Below are 19,224 nucleotides of genomic sequence, written 5' to 3'. Positions count from 1 at the left end.
CGGATTGGGGTGAGGAATCCACGAGTTTTTTCCTAATTAATTTATATAATTTAAAAAAAATAAAATTATTATCGAACTTAATTAATAATATTAAAATTTATACATAACAAAAAAATAAATATATTTAAATATAAATAGAATCAAAATTATCATAATGTATAAGAGAGGTCGTATAGAAGAGGTAAGGGAAAGATGAAGGAGGATCGATAGAAGACATGGGGAGGGGGCAAGGGTTGCAATGGTTAACGAGATGAGGTCATGGGGTGGGCGGGGACGACTACTATGGAGGGGTGGGGGGCTACAATAGTTACGATGGAGGAGGAAATCGAGACAAGAGATGAAAGAGAAAAGAATGCGATGGGAAGAAAAGAATATTGAGAAATCACCATCATCATTTATTGTTATAATCATCGATCATCAGAGAAATCATCATTTGCCAATGGAGAGAGGAGGATCAATGAAGATAAAATCAAACGGTCATCGCGACATCACTCGCGTATAAACGACATCCCTAATAAATTATAAAGATGAGAACCGAGTTCAAGACCTTATGATAAAATTATATTATATATTTCATTTGTATCATTCTTTTTTCATTATGTAAAAAATATTCTAGAATTAAATATATTTTTTAATATAATCATTACGTCGAGGTGGGTCCCACCGATTCAAACTTAAAAAAAATATGAATTGTTATTTTGATTTTGATAACTATAAATCCCACATGAATACTTCAATCAGACAAATAAAAATTCAAACATAACATTATAACCCCAACTTATTTTCGAGAGATCAATAACAAGATGATGAGATACTCCCAACCGAAAAAAAGACTTGGAATGAAATCCTTACACAAGTAATATGTAAATTTAAGGCTTTATTATCAATAGAATTCATGGATAAAATTTTAGTTGAGAAGTCAACAACATTTAAGACATAATCTCAATACACTTCTTAAAGCCATGACTAATATAATAAGAGGAACATGCGAGGATTAAGTGGGTCATAAAAATAATGAAAATCTCATGAATCAGCTGCAATTCAAAATGAGACAAGATGTGGTCTGAATAATTCCTACAATAAAAGCAATTGCTATTATTGTCTCGGGGAGAAAATTGCATATGTGAAAATACAACATGAAATGCGGCCAAAATAAGTCCTCGAAAGCAAATTTAGTATCGACGGATACTGGCAGGTGTCCTAGACTTGAAAAGTTCATATGACTCACTGTAATCTCGCCGAGTAACAACAACAAGTATCAGTTAAACAGGAGACTCAAAACCCGAAATTAGCTCGAAGCAAAATCATCTAGCAAGATCTAGAAACATTGCATCACGAACAAAATCAACATAACTAAGTAGAAGCATAATACCATTCGTGTGATGATTCCGGTTTACCCATCGGAAAGGAGGGCAACAAGCCACAGTAACTTGTGCGATATAAGGCATTCTAGCGACGCAGCATCTTTAGTCTTGGCCCTGCCTTCTTCAGTTGCCGAGCACGTTCCTTGTCTTCTTTCTTGCGGAGTGCCTCCGCACTAAGTTTGGCCTCAATCTCTTCCATTATCTTTTTCTTTTCCGCCTTCTTCTTCTGCAATGCTTCCTGTCTCGCGTTCTGGAGTTCTTTATATGCCTCCTGGGCCGCCTTTGCTCTAACAGCTTCTGTTTTTGAGCGAGCCTGAAGCAAAGGTAGAACACAGTGTCACAATGATCGACGACTTGTGCTGATAACAAATATTCAAGAAATCACAGTTCGCTTACATGAGAGCTTAGTTTGTATCGGCCTATCAAGTCAATGTAATATGGTACAAGAGTAACCAATCTTGACATGTCAGATATGTTCTTGGCATCTGGAAGCACAAACTTGAACATGAGAATCTTCTTGTGAGATCCTGGGCTTTGATCCGAGAAGTGCAGTGAGACAAACCACTTTCCAAACTTCTCAAATGCTTTGTCACCAAAAACCTAAGGGTGACAACCATAGCAATGGAAGTTAGGACAATTTAGCGACGTTCACCAACAAGCGATGCTTCATATCAAAGGTAAACACAGCATCAACTGAAGGAATTAAGCCACTTAGCAGGCAAGCTGTCCGCAAACTTAGCAAAAACTTGATGATGGTAACTGAAATAAAAGCACAAATGCCTGGTAATTCTTTCTCACAAAGAATGCTAGATAATTAAAGAATGCAATTTACAAGAGAATGAACTTTGGAAGCTGTTGTTTTCTGCCATCATATTTTGCTAATCAATATAATAAGCAGAGTACATGGTTTACAGAATCTTCAAATGTACAAGAAGTTCTATAAAAAAATGACAATCTTAATTATTTCATTTTAAGGGATTTTATGGTAATGAAATCATCATAAATTTGGAACACTGGTCCAAGTGCATCAGAAACTAACATTAGGTGACATATTTCCTTGATGATGTTAGGTCAAGATCTATCCGGTATGACAGAGCTCAAGTCTAGAGACTGATCATATGGATTACTGAATCGGCTGGGTCTCCAAAAAATACTCGAAAGGATGCAATAGAACTCGAATCACAAACATAGGATCCTTCAACTTTCCAATGTTTTTCATACCTTTTGACCCAGATGGCAGGGCAATATCCTGAATTATTAACCTCTTCACATGTAAGACCCCACATCTAGCACTGTATACACTCAACTATTAGTCTAGAGAGGCACCTAACCAACAAATATTCCCACCATTTATCCAACCTTGACATACATAAAGTTCATCACCAGTACGAAAATGATTCAAACACACATCAACTGTTCTCATATGCCTCTGCCTTCTCAATACAAGTTAGTTGACAAGAATATATCAACTTTATTAATTTATAAAAGATTTGACAATTCAAGTGCTCTCACATCGCAGAATTATAAATACATATCAGTTAAACATACATAATGCCGATCCAAATACTAGAAGATATGCAGAACCTCACAGTGTAGCTGCTACATGCATCTGTTACCTAAAAGATCCTGTTCAGCTCAGAAATTATCACAGTCTATGTCTTCTACCAGAAGGTCAAAACATCCAAATAAGTTTATGGCGCCTTTTACCAAAATCTACAAGATATTTCTACATCTCATGCTCTTCTTACATCAAAAATTAGTTCCTGTGGGCTTCTGGCTGCTTGCTAAGAATTTTAGATAGATCTTCAATTCAGACTATAGGTGCAAGCTAAAGTTTCTAAGTGATGAAAATCAAGTGATGTTACTAGTTTGCAGAGAGCAAAATATGACTAAAAGGATATTCCATTTCCCTTCTTTTTTCTTTACTTGGTGAAATATGTAAGGTTCAAGGGATTGAATAATGATCTCAATGATGCAAACCAACATGGTACATTCAGTTATAAGTTTAGCCCAAAGCCCAAGGACATGATACACTCACTATATATGTATTGATAATCTTAGCCAAAAGCATAGAGACAACACATGCCAAATCTTGAGAATACACATCTCCAAGAAAGTGACAAGGCAAATGATCTTCCAATGCACCCAAAAAGGTTGTTTCACTACAAGAATTTTAAAATCTATTTTCATGATTCATCACCAACAAAGTTTGAGATGCTCTTTGCTTTGCTGGAATAAGTAGATCATAAGTTACATCAATACATACACAATCATTGACACCATTCTCATTTACAATATACTACCTAGAAGGTCTCGAGTCTGACAATACTGTACTAGAAGGTATTGCAAAAAGACAATACCTGCTAATACAATTGCTTCACTGATTTTTAAAATGAAGGAAAAACAATCATGTCATAACAGGCCATGTAGCATGTTTGGAGAAAATGTCACACAATCTTAAAGGGATCTCACATACACAAAAGGAAACCTCTGCCATAGTGTTTCAAATTATTACAAAACAGAACAGATAACTGAAAGCAAATGTATAGGATGTCATCTTTCTCCAATTTAATTTATGAAAGAAAACTAACTACTAGCTATCATATCAGCCCTATTTATTTGAGAGATTAAATTTAAACAATATTTATTGAGTAGCATCAACTATGGAAAATTTCAACACACTTAATGAAAATAAGAAGCAAACTTCATGTGCGTTGAGTCAATCAATTAAGGCTCCACGTACAATCTAGCAAGTGACATAAGGTTTAGAATGAAATATTGGTAGCAAGAATTCTAAATTTTGCTGTTTTCATGAAATTGAAGTGGTGAGAGTACTAATCCTGAAAATCCTTAACTCCATTTCCTTTCCAATGAATAAGTTTGGCAATTAAATACTGACTAGATAAACATAGAACAGTTATAAGATAGGGAAAATTTTATTTTTATTCCCTTGCTTTGGTTGATTTGCACTTTAAACCTATGGTGTTCTTTGAACATATTCCACCTTCTTCTTTAATTGATTTACAAAGGGGTCAGGCTTAAGACTAAATGCTGTCATCCTAATGTTCATTTGGACAAGATGATGATAGCTGACATGTGTCACTCACATGATGCCAAGTAGCAAGCATGAAGGTGGGTAGCTAATGTATCATCCATATGGTGTGACATGTAATATGGAATACCATTGACCACACTAAGGGTTGCATCTGCTGCCTCCATATAACATCCAGTTTCCATGCCAAATGCGGATGTTGGGTAAGCATCACATGGATGTCATTTCAGCGTCAATACAAGGATAGAATTATTTAACATACCTCAACACACATAGCTGATGTAACGAATTCTAGTGTTAATGCACATATGTACCTCAATCCCTTTTTTCTCCATTACTTCAAAGTGACTGCAGAAAGAGTCCTCTCATGCCCAAAATGAAAGTTCTTAAGATATTTAAGAGAAATCACAATCTTACAGAGATTCCAAAAATGTAAGTTTTTATCAACAAAATGAGCATACGTATCATCTTAGATTCTCAACAATGTTACTATAGAGAATATACATCAAGAAAATAAAGGGCAAATTACCTGATCGAGCACCACATCAGTGATCAAATCCCCTGCAACCTCCTTGGACTCCGCAACCACCATCAGCTCATCAGCAACCCACTTCCTTCCAGCTGGAGGTGCAACCACAGGGCTCGCAAACCTCTGGAGGTCCCTCTCCTCCTTATGCATCATCTTAACTGTCTTCTTCCTCGCAAGAGCGAGCACCACATGGTCCATCGCATCCTCGTTCATTACCACCTCGAACGTGATCGTGTCCTTCTTGGAGAACACCAGATGGAGCGCCCGGGAGATGAGGTCGTGCCGGCTCAGCAGCTCCATCGTGGCGAGCATTCCCTGGCAGTACCGTCGGCCAGTGGCGTAGAACTTAAACACGTCCTGACCCTCCTTGAGGAGAAGGGGCGTGTCGTTGCCGTCCCCGGTGCCGAGGAGGCTGAAGTTCTTGTCGAAGATGGAATCCTTGACGGCGAATTTGGCCGCCCAGGCGAGAGCGATGGCCTCGTTCCGGCGCTTCCCATGGAAGTAATTGAAGGCGAAGCAGATCAAGAAGGTGACACAGACGATTTCGAGGAAGTAGGACCGGAGAGAGAGCGGGGGTGACGGGGGAGAGGAGAGTTCCACTGGTTTAGAGGAAGGGAGGATGGAATCGTCGTCGGCGGCGGAGTCGGGGTCGTGGTCCGGGGGTTGGACGGCGGGAGGGATGCCTTCGAACTCATCCTCGTCCCAGAGATCGGAAGGGGGAGAGGGAGCGGCCGGGGGGCCGTGGTGGGACTCCTGGGAGGAGGCGCCGGAGAGGGAGGTGGCGGGGGTGGCGGATACGAGGGTTTCAGCCGTGGTGTCGAGATCGACGTCCAGGTCGTCGCCATCGGGGTCGAAGCCCTCGAAATCGGCGGCGGAGGCGAGGACGGAGTGGCGGGATAGCTCGTGGGTGAGGAGGGAAAGGACGGAGAGGAAGGCGAGAAGGAAGAGAAGGGCGTCGCCGTGCGGGGAGAGGGACGTGGCGAGGCCGCGCGTCCACCGGATCGCCATCGGGATCAACTGGTCTCTCTCTCTCTCTCTTCTCTCTCTTGAAGGGAGAAGAAATAAAAGAAAACGGAGATTTGGGAGAGGAAGACGGTGGTGCGGAGAGAGACGGAAGAAGAGAGAGAGAGAGAGGAGAGACGGAGAGAGAGAGGGAGAGAGAGAGAGAGACTTGATTGTGATGGTTTTTAAATTATGGTTTATTATTTGGAAATCATAATATGGACACGTGGAAGTACGTAAAAACTCATTTTCCCGGTAAATGATGATGATGATGATGATTTAGAAAACGAATTAAATCTAATATAATTTTTCTTTATTATGAAAACATAAAAAAATATAAATAAAGCAGTAAGATTATAAAATATAAAATTAAATACCCTAATAACATGAGATGGAATCCTCCTAAGTATGAAAAAATTAATTTTTTTTATTTTAATAATTTTGTTCTCTTACATACACTACTTGTCCTAAAAGAAAAATAATGTAATAGATTGTCTTAAAAATATCTAAAAATATGATAAGATCGACGGTTTACCTTTTAAGATGAATACTATTTTTGATCAATTAAAATTTTATATACATGCAATCTAATTATTCAAATATGATAACCCATTTATTGAATATATCATGAAAATTTTAAAATAAATATTTTTTTTATTAAATTACTTAATATTATATAACCAATGTAGATTACAACACCTACATTATATACAATAACATTACATTCACTTCAAATCAAATAAACTAAGTATTATCTTGAATATCGAATATATTATGGAAAAATATTATTGACATCTAAGTCAGTCCGATATGGTTTAAATCTATATGAGTAGGATTATCTGATATGTCTTTGAAATGGAAACGTCTAAGTTCTTGAGAAAGACGTTTGAGGTATCATTTACACAAAGATTAAAGGTCAAAAGAGGTTTTCCGAGTCGATCCCTCCGATACCTAAGTTAGTAATATAAGGTAAATGAATACAATCGCTAATAGTAAATAATAACCTCTTAACCATGTTAAAGTGAGCTTTTATACCTAGTAGCAATAGAGCGTCATATTTTATAAATATTCTTCGACGATGTAGTCTTTAATTGTCATCGACAATCTTAATTTTGTCTTTTGTACACGTTGGCAACAAAGGTGGAGACAACCTATAATTACTTATCTTGGGTCGATGTCTATGTAAGTAGATTAGTGGGGGATAGCTTTTGTCTCCTTCCAACCTTGACGCTACACGAAGGACACGTGCCAGATGGATCGTGTTTGATCAATGATATTCTCTTGATAATTTGTCACCCCCGAAAAGCATGTTATGAGGACTCTTTGGCGAGGGTCTTGAAGCACGACATCTAACCTATCTAATACATTGGTCTTATGCTCCTTTGATCACTTCTTTGAGGGGGAGCAAGAGTTCATGATCAACGTACCAAAAACGGACAGGGACATGTCCTCCCTACCTCGAGCAATGAGCAATCAATGCATACTGACTAACCTACCCCAAGTGAAGGGGGGTTCAACACTCGACCCCTCCACTTGTCGACCCCACTTTTGCCTCAGGTAGGTGGGTAGAGTGCCAACCGCCTCTATCGACCATAATAGATAGGTTAGGTGTCGACCCTTTTCTCGCCTAAGGTAGGTAGGTCAGGTTCCAACCCCTTTTCTCAAAGCTGAGAGGTAAGTATCGACCATAAAGGAGGGGTCGATCTCCAACCTCTCTTTCTGCCCAAGGCAAGTGGGTCAAGTATTGACCTCCTTTATTGACCATGGAGGAAGGGTGGGGTGCCGACCTCGTTTGCTAATGGGTTCAACTGGGTCGACCTCCCTTCCCACTAGAGGCTAGTGAGTCAAGCATCAATCTCCTTCATTGACTATGAAAGAGAGATCAGGTATCGACCCGCCCCACCCCCCCCCCCCCCCCTCCCCCCCTCTTTCGACTCAAGGTATGTGGGTCGGGCACCGACCTCCTCTGCCAACCATGGAGGAAGGGTTGGGCATCGACTCCCCTTCCCGTCCGAGGTGGGTGGGTCGAGCCTTGACCTTCACTATCAACCATTGGAAGAGGGGTCAGGCATCGACCCTCATTTCCGCTCGAGGCAAGTGGGTTGGGCCCCAACCTCCTTTACTAACCATGGATAAATTAGTGTTTTATTCATCTTTAGCAAGGAGTGAGTGAGTGAGTGATACATAAAATCAGTTAGTTACACTTGTTGAATTTCGTATTTTGATGATGAAATCAATTGACGAGTGTTTATGATTTAATCTGCGTTTTAAGTGACGCAGGATGCTTCGATCAGGATGAGACAATTAAAGCAGGAAGAATCATGTTGGGCCGGGGATAAACATGTCAGAAGATTGGACGTCGAGCCGGAGGATCGATCGACGTATCAATAGAAAGCTTCGGGCATCGGGCCAAGAAGAGCGGATATTATGTCAAGGATATCGGAGTTGCGAAGTCAACTGACTGATTGGACAATATGCCGCAAGAGATGACGATAAGTCGAAGAATCGGACGAAGCGTCGAGGGACCAGTCGAATTATGTATCTCGAGCATATTTTATCTTGTGCCTCTTCGTTGTGACAAGATGAGAGGGCATACAAGACCGAGCAAAAAATATGGAACAATGTTAAAGTCTTGAGTAATACCGTTGAGGATCTCCATGCTCCGAGATAGCAAAACCTAATCTCAGAGCATAGAGATAGAGATCCTGGTATGCTTATATGCACCATTTTACTATCTCAAAGCGTAGAGATCCTGGTATGCTTACACGCATCACTGATTCTGTCGTATGTGTTCGTTTTGCTCGCTTACGTTTTCCGCAGCCTCAGGGCACTCTCTCTGCATTGAGAGTGCCATCCATCGCTCACAGTTGTTACAAATGCTGAGAGAGATGTTCCCCAATCACCTAAAAACCTAATAATCTAAATAGCTTCGTCCTCAACAAAGATCAAAATTGTACTTGTTTGCACGTCCAGGCGCGAGGATGGAGTGAAGCCTTCCAAGTTCCCGAATCAAAGGCTTCGGGATCTTGGTCTAAAGTTTACTCCAATAAAAGAAAGCCCTTGTGAGACCGTGAAATGCTCGCAGGAGAGAGGCCTTCTTCCTCCGCCATGTGAGTCGAGTGTGCTAAGGATCAGCAATGTAATCTCCACTGCAAATGCTACTGACGATATAAATTATTTGGAAATATGTCGTTGGATGTCTACATTGTAATGACGGATAACTTGAACAAAGAATAAACTAGTTCCTTTGAAACTACCATAGAAATTGAGGAATATTTGCAAGCATATGAAATATTGCAAAAGAGTCTGACGGAGTACATGAATATGTAAATATGCAAGTAATACATTATGTATGGCTTATTCGTTAGCGCAAGCAATAGAGTTGACCTTATTTAAGGATACCAACAGATCAGAAATACCATCATATTCTATGCATTCCAAGTACTATCAGCACTAACTAATGAGTTTCTTTGGATACACAGATGTTACATTTTGTAAACAAATACTAAGATCTCCATGAATAAATACTCAGCTGCTCCTGACAAATTGCTTAGACTGCAGGTGTCATTGACAGCACTGCAAGCAAAGTATCGTTTGCCAAGTTATGTATTGAGCTGGATCTCCATACGAGGGGCAACAAGATAGATCTACAAGCCAAACCATTAAGCAAAAAGTTGCTACAGTCATGATGGAGATATCTGCACTAGACTAACAAAGTTCAAACAAGAGTGGAAGCCAAACCAAGCTGCTATCATAACATATCTCTTGATGACGATTTTAATTTAGGTGTGGACAAACACATTAGTTGCATTATGCATATGACATGTCCTTAACTAATCACTTCAGAGTTAAAGAACATAATAATGAGAATCACAATTAACCCCCCCAACACAAATAAGTCATCATAACCATGAGTTTACTATCTGCAGGGAGGACTTTTCATAGAAGGCATAATGTGGAAGTAAATAAGAGGACTTCATCAGATGTTGGTTTCTGGTAGATCCTTCCTCCAGATTATTGGAGTTGTCATTAGGATGAGATTACAACACATTTTTAATGACTGATGATTACAAGGGGAAAAAATCTTTCATGCACCTATTAGCAATTTTTCCCTCATCTTCTAAGCCATGGTACTGGCAGCAAACCCCTAAGCTTTCTCTTGAAGACAACAGAAAGTGCAGAGCCCAGAAGAGGCCAAGTTGTGACGATAGCTATATAAGCTAGCAACCACATTGATATATCATAATGTTGTAATAGCTGATTGATGGATCTCTTTACTGGAGCAGTCACATCATGGATGGCTTTGGTAATGCTTTCTGCCTCTATCTCTTGCACGGAATCCACAGGCTCGCTACCATTGTCCATGTCATTTTCTGTTCCAAGCAAACTCTGGTCCGTAAGCACAATTTCATCCTCAGGTTCATCGACATGGCATAATTCATCATCATGCAAGTCCTCTTCGGTCATGTGGTCTGGTCCTTCACTAGTCATTGCAGCAACCATTCCATCTTCCGTGATATTAACATATGGCCCCTTATCGATGGCCGATTCAAGCGAACAATGCAAGCCATGGTTTGGTGTCTGCATCAGTCATATTACTATCTTTAACACCATAATAACACACATAAAACATATCCACACTGAAGATTAGATCAATTAAATCCCGTTAGTGAATGAGACGATCTTATATCAAACTTCAGTATAACAGCATGTCATTTAAAGGTTAAGAAGTGAACCTTAATCTGCCCATGCATGAATTCACTCGAGTGTAGAACATTGAGAAACTCGCGAACAGCTCCAACCCACCTGCAAACAAAAACTTCAGTTCCTTGCAGAAGAAATATAGGAAGTTCCAACTTTGAGTAGATGATCCACCGATGACTTGGTGCAGTGACTGTCCATCCAGATCTAATAAGAGGATGTAAGAAATAACATTTCCAAGAGACAAAAGCACAAGATAATGTATCTTGGTTGATTCTATAGGTTTCGTCAGTGGCTGTAACATGATAATGAAGATTCTTGACATCCGGTTCATAATTATAGAAAGTGTTCAGATAAGCACATACCACCAGCATGGCTAACAAGTTTCTGTTCCTCTGACAATTCATCTCAAGAAAAAAAAGAGAGAGAAAATAATCAAGAGAACAAGAGTGGATAAGTACCATAAACTATGTGCTGTCAGCCCCTCAAAATAAGCAAGATGTCCACCATGTGCAGTTGTTGCCAAAACAATGTTTTGGTTTGCCCTATGAAATTAAAAATATTAATAAGTTTGAAACGAGAGGAGAGGAGGCAGCCACTTTAGCAATAAAAACTGGTCTTCATGGTTTCAACTTTACCTGCATTCATCCCAAGGAATTGCTTCCCTTGTACAGACTGGGTCATCCAATGAACTGATGCATAGCAATGGAACAGCTACATTCCCAATAAAACTCACACTGCTACAGCAGCGATAATAGGTATCTACAGTCTGAAACATACAAGACACTGTGTAACTCAAGAAAAGAGTCCAAAAGGTAGCCAATGGAAATACCTCAAACTTTCCAACATGGCAAGTGGCATGACTGTCAAAGTCCCGAACAGAGCATGACTGAAAGCAACATAACAAAGAATAAAGAAAACAAGCCATAAGTAGGTGTGCGACTAACAGGTGAGAGTAAAGCTACAAAATTTTTGGCTGTAGAAAATTATAACAATCAAAATCAAAAAGCATTTGCTACAATTTGATAGAATATTACAACCATCACACTAAAATCAATCTTCCAGTGATCATGCTGGATCCCTCTACAAGGCCAAATTTCAAGTACGTGAATTCAAATTTCTAGTCCATAAGAAGGTACATACTCTAGCAGTTGGACGTTGAACTTGAAATTTTTAAAGAGAGTATAGAACAAGGTTGAATCGACAAAGTTTAGTTTTAGATATCAGTATATCACTAGTTAATGCAAACTGACCATAGTATCAATTTATCCAAATCTTCCAGCTACTTCTCCAAGTTAGGAACTCTATAAATATCATCTGAATTTACAACTTAGGATGTTCCAAGTCAAAAAATTATTGGAAGTTAAAAGCAAGTAAATTATGACATCTGCTGCTTACCAACTCTTGATATAAATACAGATTTTATTCATCTCTACACCTGCATAAGGATTGTTGTGTTGTTTGAACTAACGGAGGATAAAAAAGGAACCACAACCAAGTATCTAAAGGTAATTCATCATTGTAAAGGTTAATGCGCAAAACTGGTTCACTTGCAGGGTTGTGATATTTTTTGTGAATTATAGCTAAAAGAAATGATACAGTGAATAGAATATGTGCCTATACTTGTGTGTTTGGATGTGTCAAGCACAGAGAACTCTTTATGCATTCCGCAGTCCAAGAAAGCACCAGAGAAATTTTGATGTACATAGCTATCCTAGAAGTTGTGTACATAATTAATGGTTAATGTTGAAAACAAATGGAAGTGAATCTGACAAAAGTTGATTGATGCTAATCTAATCAGAAATTTTCTTTTTTCCTGATGTTCCATAACATTCTTGCTATTTCCTACTTGCAACCTCAATTAATTGACTGCTTGGACAGAGACTGATAGGTTGCTTTTTTAATTACAGTATGATAATTGAATGTGAAAATTGCTCAACAAAGAGATTTCAAAATGATCAAGAGTTTTACCTTTCTGATGCCCTCCCAATTTGCTAGTCGAGTTAATATAGGCTGATGTCTGAGCAAAAGTAAATATCAGCCCAACACATACAAAATTAAGTAGGATAGTAGGCTACAAGATGAATGTAATGCAATATATTTCAAGGGGCAGTGGCATAATCTTAGAGAAATCCCTGCATACCAATAAATAATTCACCAGATATGGAGTTCAAATGGAACATACAATTGAGCATAACCTTTAAGGCCAATTGTAAGAGCTTTGTCATAGAATCGCTGGACGAGCTTGCGAGAAATAAACCTGTCACATACCTACAAGTGGGAATGATACAAAAAATTAACACCACAACATGACAATGCAAGGAATGAGAAATTCAAGTCTTAGGCTATGAAGTTCATGTAATATCAGCCACTATCAGTCCAAAACTACTTTGGATGTATTTGGGTAGGAAAGCACAAATTTAAATTAATTGGGATGCATGAATATTGTCTGTTATGATAAGTCTTATCCTAGTTTACATGTACAATGAAAGGTCCTTACTCATGAAATGCAGAATAAAATAGTATCTCTTTTACCAATAACAAAAAGAAAAAGAAAACTTCAATAGACAAAACGAGTAATTAAAGTAAGCCAAAAAAAGTTTCAACCAAGGATTGCAACACCAACCACTTCAGTACGGTTAGGCCAGTATTTACTGTCCAACCACCAACCGGTTTGCAGAGTAGGCCAAATCAGACAGTTTGATCTGGTTCTCTACTTTATATATATATGTATGTATGTATATATATATGTATGTATGTATTTATATATATATGTATATATGTATGTATATATATATACATATATATATGTATATATATATACATATATATATGTATATATATATGTGTGTGTGTGTGTGTACATATATATATACACATATATATATACATATATATACACACATATATGCATATACATATATACATATATATATATATATATATATATATATATATATATTATTTTTCTTTTATTCCTTCACCATGACTGTAAAGTGACTCCTCGTGATGATGCCTGCCGTTCGCTCTGATACATCTCGTCCTCTCCTCTTCCTCTTCCTTTTTCTTCCTCTTTTGGAATCCTTTTCTTCTTTCTTCTTCCACTCCTCCCCCTCCCCCAACAGTATTGGGTACATACTAATGTACCGACACAGTTCGCTAGAATAGACCAAACTCGTAACATTCTGGCTAGACATGGACTGACATGGCTCAGATGACCGTTGCAAACTTTGGTTTGAACATTACCCCATGCTCCCTAAATTGAAAACTTGGGATCAACTAATTCCAAAACAATTCCTAGTTCCTCAGGGATTTTAGTGCAGCTTGACATGGATCCCAATCTAGATAAGTAAAAGCGATGACATTGAATTCTACGTGTAATGAATTTTTGTTGCCTTATTTATTTGAAAAGAGTAACAAGCATATATGAAGTTACATGAAAGGCAGCCACAATCTAATATATAGATGGCTCAAAACAATAAATTGAAACATTTTTTGTGACAAAAAAACTAATAAAGTAAATTCCAGATTGATCTATGATTTTCTTTGTGCCACTTAAAGTTAAAAAAAAATCCTTGTACAAATACTGTATGTAAGTTGAAGAAAGACAGTTAACCACTAGATCCCATGGCGAGCAAACAGAAACAGCACCAGCAATAGGCGTATTCTCCCCATCTTCCCCAAGATACTTGACCTAAAATTGAAAAACAATAAAAGCAAACAGTAAAAGAGTAATTAAGAAAAACATGGTTTGTTTCACTAAATAAATAATCAGATTGCTTAATTCAAACGAAGATTAATAACATGATGACTAATAGTTTTCCCAAATTCCTAAAGCAGTTAAAGAAATATCTAAATGATAAGATTCACAAGAGAAGTTCCAAGAATTCCAAGTCAAGTACACTGAATTTAGCTCATGACAAAGAGTGCAAACATGAAAATAGCTTATTAATGTGAACACAACTAGTAATGGGTATTTGACAACAAGCCATTCAAGAACTAGAATTTGTATGTTGAAACAATTATATTCCTGGAAAAATAAAGATCCACATAATATATTTGAAAATTCTTTAAAACAAAACAAGATTTACAAGTCCAGGCCCATTATAGTTTTTAAAAAATAAAACCTGTTTGCATACCAATACATTTGCACCAATGCTTGTCCCAACAGCAAACAGAGGAGCTCTCCAATATTCATAATGAAGATAGTTAACAACTTCCCGAAGATCTTCCGTCCATCCAGCATTGTAGAAGCAATCAGACTGTCGAAATGGCAATCAACATTAAAATTCCAAAATAGAATGTCACATCAATTTGGCTGTGCCTAGATTTTTTGGCTGCAGTAGCACCTTGTCCAGCAAGGCATTCTTTGTCAGCATGCTATGTAAATCTGATTACACGTCTATCAAAATTTTTAATTGTTTTTTTCCACCATGATAAAGGCAAGAAAGCTTCTAGACTTACAAGTTTAATTATGACAACAACAACAAAGAAAAGCAATGCAATATCTTCTTCCTCGTCTCTCTAATGTGATGTAATGATGTTTTGCCACAATCAGAAGACATTAAAGTTTGCAGTATTTGATGCAGAATCCATGCCATGAAAAAAAAATTGTTACTAATTTTGCCTTATGATAGAATCACGTAGCCTAGATTAAGTGGCAGCCAAGAATAAATGATCATAGGTTAACAACCAAATTAAATTTGTCCCCTGTTTGGAACCTATATTAGTAAGCATCGTCACACACAACTTCATTACCTGAATTAAGTAATAATATAGGAGAAAAAAGGAAATCAAGAATATTGCCTACCAATGAACAATCCAAATAGGATGGAAGGAACATATTTTACCGTAATGGAGATACCTCCTAGGCCTCGATGATTGCTCACAACAACATTCCATCCATGTTTTGCCATTGTGTAAGCAGCATGTTTCACATACTGCAGTGTAAGATTAAAGCCAACATATTAGTTGATCAACCACCAGATAGAAACAAAAGAATGATTGCCCCTTTAGCAAGCCTTTAGAACAGTAATAGAAAGTTCCAGTTGCTGCAACTGCTGGGAGTAAGAAGGGAAAATTTTTGCATTTATTACAAAACAAAAGTTGTCTTTTGGAAGTTTTGAATTGTATTTCATGATATCTACTACAAGATTGCTACAGTTTAAATTTTAAAGTGAAACCCACAGCAGGTTTTAGGTATCTAACCAAGATGATGCATCTGGCTGATTCAACTTATCAAAGTTTCTCTCATCTCATAACATTAATAAGGAACTATTATAATCACTCTATCAAGAAGAATCGGCAATATCACCAATTCATCAAAAGAATTGTTTTTACAAGAGCAATTCATTATCACTATGCATAAAAAATTTAAGGAGTCGATTAAATAACTGGAATCAATTAAATAACTACTTGGACTATAAAAAACTATAACCATATTTATGGAATTCTAAAAAAATACATATGGGATGTTAGAAAAGATAAAACAGGAATCTTACAGAAGAAAAGGAATCACTAGTCAGTCCAGGGACCACAACCACAATAGGAGTAGTATCATCTCTTGAAATAACCTTGTCCGTGTCAGAGGCACCTCCTGCAACTGTAAATAGGGAGTCTAAGTTAATAAGTAACATCGTATACAAGACTCTGTATAATGGCACTCTTAAGTTATTTTTTCGTTTTGTCTTTGTGTCGTGTACAATTTTGAGGAACCTAAAGGTGCAGACTGGGTTGCTTCAAAGGTGTCAAGTGGTCAAAAAAACATAGTTGATACTTGATAACAACTTACAGCTATGGCACATCTATTTCCATGTTCATCACTGGGCTTATGCAACAAGTGTCCAAAAATCATATGACAATCACAAAAATGTGGTATTAGAACACTTGAATACTTCAAAGAACAATTAAAGGTTATTTTGCACCTATAACTGAATCCATTTAATAAAATCGATCAATTCATGAACTTTCAAGTGTTGAAAAGATTCAGAAGGAGAGGGTGATCCAACACCAAATTGAATGAATGGTCATAAGTAACAATGATTATGAAACAATTCAAGTATTTCAAGTAGAATTTCTCAGATTTTCTCAATCTAAATCACAAGACAGAAAAAAATGTGCACTGAGGAAACTGAAGGCACCAATCCACAACAGCAATATATCACAGACAAACACATAGTTCGCAGATCAAACATCAAGTTAAGAATATAGATTTAATTGACTACAAGACCATCATATCTTTTACATTGTATTTCTGGAATAATCTGAGAAAAAAAAAATGAATCAACAAGTCATTTTGCTTAGCACGTAAGATTGTACATCACAGGTCATTGGCAACAAGCCTTGAGTGCGAAAAGAACATCCAGATAAAAAAATAAGGACACATGTTACATTCATGGAAAATATACTGTACAGGAGCATTTGCTCATACATAAGCATGAAGCATGCAGTGCAACATAAAATAACAGGGATGATTGAAAGCCATTAGTAAAACGAACATACAAATTAACTATCATGGGAGTATGGCACAAACAAATTAGCCATTAGGGCATCAAAAAGCCGAATTAACTATCGTGGCACCTACCTCAACCTAGCCATTAGTAAAGCAAACATACAAATTACACATTTCCTGAGCACACTACTTTTGAGATCCACTGCACATGCTAAATAAGGCAGATCATAAGTATACAAGAAATATAGAAGCAGCAACAACCAGCCATGCATAGAGCATAAAGAGAAAAAGAGCAAATGAACACAAGAAGTTGCTATGAAGATAAAGATAATTTTCAAACAAAATGCCCAAAGTAGGTTATCAAAAGGTTAACAAGAATAAAAGAAGCAATGATTGAAAACAAATGCTTAGCTTCATTTAGTAACCACAAGCCACAAATTCCAAGGACCAAATTGGTCTAGAGGTCCATGGCTTGTCAAGGAGCTGATGGTTGAGGATTTTTAAAGTTTGTGACTTGTTCTATATTATAAACTTCAATCAATTCCCTCATATAGAATCTGGATAGCAAGCAGTTAAACAAGCAACAAAGTTCAAGGATGCTATACAACATTTGATTTTATCCAGAGTCGGTATTTTGTAAGCATACCATCAGAGGCAAGCAACCAGTCCAAAGCCACTGTTCCACCATCCTGAACAGAGAATAATTGCCTGAAATTTAATAGAATATGCTCAGATAATACATTAAGAGCATCCATAAGTCATAAGGGCAAAAGAAGAGCCTAGGCAGCAAATACAAACTTATCAAGAATTATCCTTGGCAAAAATAAAGGTAATTGATTGTCCAAGAGCAGGTTCCAAGGTAGCAGATAAAACAATTTAATTTTTTATTCCTGATGGAAATCTGTATATCCATTGAGAGGAAAAGTTACATGGCGCCTGCTGAATTTTTCTCAAGAAAACCCACCGATTGTATCATTGATAAAGATATAGGAAGACAGGAATTACATATGTCAAACACCACTCACAGTTCCTGTGATCCTCCTCCAGATGGAAGAGACATAACCACATAGTTAATGCATTGTTAACCAGGTTCCTCCCAGTCCGCAATGATAATTTCTTTTAGTTTTAACAGAATCATCAATTTCCACTTGAAAGATAAATCACAGCAGAGGACATTACAATACAGAGGTGTTAAGAATAAGTTTTATGTTCCCAGAATAACTCTCCATGTGAATCAACGCCAATGCCGAATCCCAAAAGCAAATAGGGACAAAATGCAACTCAATATCGAATAAAAACCTAATACCAACCTTCTATAAACAACAGATGGAGGTCTTCCAAAAAAACTCAAGAAGACTGTCTGCAAATGGGGGCTCGCAAGCCACGGCGTTACCAAATACCTAAAAAATCAATCGCCGCCGATTATCCATCAACCCAACCTTCGGTAAACGGTATCATTCCAAGAGAACCAATCAATCAGACTGCAGGCTCACCTTCCATGGAGGATCCGGCACATGGAGACGACCCCTTGGTAGATTCTAGACGCGGGATCGAAGGTGAGGACGACGGGGTCCCCCCGGAACCCCCGCAGAAAATCGCCCAGGAAGTGGAGCTCGAGGAAGTTGTAAAGGAAAACGAGGAGGAAGATGAGCGCGGCCGCGAGGTAGTGGGCTGTCGGCACCAAGGCGGCGGCCTGAAGGAGGAGTCCGATGGCGGAGGCTTCGTCGGGGACGGAGGAGAAGTAGGACGCCATGACTTCCGGCGATCGAGGAAGAAGAAGAGGGGAGAGGAGAGTTCGGATCTGACGCTTACGCTCGAATGGGCATCGGGATGGAGAACGGCAGAAGCGTCCTCAATATCATCGTCTCTTTCTTTGATTAGTACATTATAGTTGATGACGTGTCGCTTCAGTACCATTCTAACTTTCACGGGACCCACGGCGAGGCATCAGTCCTAGTCGTTCAGCGTGGAGGGTTGAACCAAATGGAACCTGTTTCTGCCCGCTGGAGCGCATCCTCTGCTGCGACGGGCTGGTGAGCGGTTGGCGTGAAAGCCAGCGACTTATTGACCAACCGACATATATATATATATATATATATATATATATATATATATATATATATAT

At 38.1% G+C, this 19,224-nt stretch overlaps 2 protein-coding genes across 3 annotated transcripts; both read right to left on the bottom strand.

The window, feature by feature from the left end:
• Positions 1-1,059: 1,059 nt before the first annotated feature.
• On the bottom strand, positions 1,060-6,107 carry LOC135620251 (uncharacterized protein At5g49945-like). Its single transcript, XM_065123070.1, has 3 exons — positions 4,946-6,107; positions 1,761-1,964; positions 1,060-1,677 (listed from the first exon to the last, which is right to left on the bottom strand). Exons 1-3 carry the CDS (start codon positions 5,951-5,953, stop codon positions 1,450-1,452), a joined length of 1,440 nt encoding a protein of 479 aa, XP_064979142.1. The 5' UTR covers positions 5,954-6,107; the 3' UTR covers positions 1,060-1,449.
• Positions 6,108-9,845: 3,738 nt separating this feature from the next.
• On the bottom strand, positions 9,846-18,957 carry LOC103995700 (embryogenesis-associated protein EMB8). 2 transcript variants are annotated; one of them, XM_009416354.3, is made up of 14 exons: positions 18,593-18,957; positions 18,410-18,499; positions 17,746-17,807; positions 16,150-16,250; positions 15,499-15,588; positions 14,788-14,910; positions 14,265-14,342; positions 12,834-12,919; positions 12,620-12,668; positions 11,481-11,537; positions 11,287-11,417; positions 11,110-11,193; positions 10,684-10,753; positions 9,846-10,528 (listed from the first exon to the last, which is right to left on the bottom strand). In XM_009416354.3, the coding sequence occupies exons 1-14, from the start codon at positions 18,850-18,852 to the stop codon at positions 10,061-10,063; spliced, it is 1,749 nt and encodes a 582-aa protein (XP_009414629.2). In that variant the 5' UTR covers positions 18,853-18,957; the 3' UTR covers positions 9,846-10,060. The 2 variants fall into 2 exon arrangements, with proteins under 2 accessions (XP_009414629.2, XP_009414628.2); XM_009416353.3 differs by having other exon boundaries at positions 11,287-11,537.
• Between the last annotated feature and the right edge of the window lie 267 nt (positions 18,958-19,224).

This window comes from Musa acuminata, chromosome BXJ2-8 (genome assembly GCF_036884655.1).
Source record: "Musa acuminata AAA Group cultivar baxijiao chromosome BXJ2-8, Cavendish_Baxijiao_AAA, whole genome shotgun sequence".
NCBI classification, from domain to species: domain Eukaryota; kingdom Viridiplantae; phylum Streptophyta; class Magnoliopsida; order Zingiberales; family Musaceae; genus Musa; species Musa acuminata.
The sequence above is the reverse complement of the archived record's forward strand: the minus strand, read 5'-3'. Positions and strand labels throughout refer to the sequence as shown.